Below are 1,205 nucleotides of genomic sequence, written 5' to 3'. Positions count from 1 at the left end.
CTGAATTGCCCGTGCAGAATAGGTTAAACGGGAATCGCACCTTTAAGGTACCACTTTCTCCACTGAATATGGAGTCTAGAGTAACTGCCTTGTATGGGAACCCAAATGTTCGACTGGATGGATCTCACTCTGAATGCTGCTTTTTTTACTTCCCGTAACTTAAAATATAAATGGTCGCGTGTTTACACTTCTTCTGGGAAGACAGAGTCTAAAGTAGAAATTATTTTTGTGACATGTATTTCATAGGCCTTTTAAGTTAAAATGTGAAAACATGATTTTCTTTTTTTTTTAACAGAAACTCTTAACATCACTGATTATTACTCTACTGTAACTCCAGGTAGGAACCATGTATCACTACTGATCTTCTTTTATGCTTCTCACAATTGAAGTGTGTATGAGTTCAGTCTGCTCCCAAATATTTTTAACAGGATCTTTTCTCTTGCTATTATGGTGTGTCATACTAGCAGTCTGTCTTACTTGCATTAATCTCCAGGCTGGTAGAATGTCTGATTTTGCAATACTTGCCTAGATGGCAGAGTTTGGTTATTTTGTAAGTCAGAACAGCAGGTTATGTAAGAAACACAATCTCAGGGACCACGGTTACTTAAAAAAAAAAAAACAACAAACCCTCATGCTTTCTGGTAGCTTGAAGCAGGCTGAATCACAGAATCACAGAATCATCCGGCCGGAAGAGACCCCAAAGATCATCGAGTCCAACCGTTACCCTTACACTGCCAGGGTCCCTACACCATGTCCCTCAACACCAGATCCACACGATTTTTAAACACTTCCAGGGATGGGGACTCCACCACCCCCCTAGGCAACCCGTTCCAACGCTCAACAACCCTCTCTGTAAAGAAATTTTTCCTGATATCCAACCTGAACCTCCCCTGGCGCAACTTAAGGCCATTCCCCCTCGTCCTGTCATTCTCAATATAGGAGAAGAGATTGACCCCCACCTCCCTACAACTTCCCTTAAGATAATTATAAAGAGCAATAAGGTCCCCCCTAAGCCTCCTCTTCTCCAGACTGAACAGTCATGATGTTTTGAGGCCAGGCCCAGTCTATAGGAGTAGGCTGAATTTAACTTTTTATTACCCATTTAGGAGCCTAATAGACCAATAAGAATGTATTTTCACCGAATTAATGCAAGTGGTAGAAGTGGCTTTCAGCCCTAATCGGCAAAATAAAATTTCTGTTTGGAG

The 1,205-nt window shown here is 41.5% G+C and overlaps 1 protein-coding gene across 1 annotated transcript in view; it reads left to right on the top strand.

Annotated features, from left to right (window-relative positions):
• LOC104497017 (G-protein coupled receptor 64-like) overlaps window positions 1-1,205 on the top strand; it is a 47,031-nt gene that overhangs the window by 23,149 nt on the left and 22,677 nt on the right. The window contains exon 6 of the mRNA XM_010140226.1: window positions 296-337. Within this exon, the coding sequence (XP_010138528.1) occupies window positions 296-337 (42 nt within the window). The remainder of the gene's footprint in view (window positions 1-295; window positions 338-1,205) is intronic.

Source organism: Buceros rhinoceros, unplaced genomic scaffold, assembly GCF_000710305.1.
Source record: "Buceros rhinoceros silvestris isolate BGI_N320 unplaced genomic scaffold, ASM71030v1 scaffold15677, whole genome shotgun sequence".
Taxonomy (NCBI): Eukaryota; Metazoa; Chordata; class Aves; order Bucerotiformes; family Bucerotidae; genus Buceros; species Buceros rhinoceros.
Note: the sequence above shows the minus strand (reverse complement) of the source record. Positions and strands in the feature narration are given on the sequence as shown.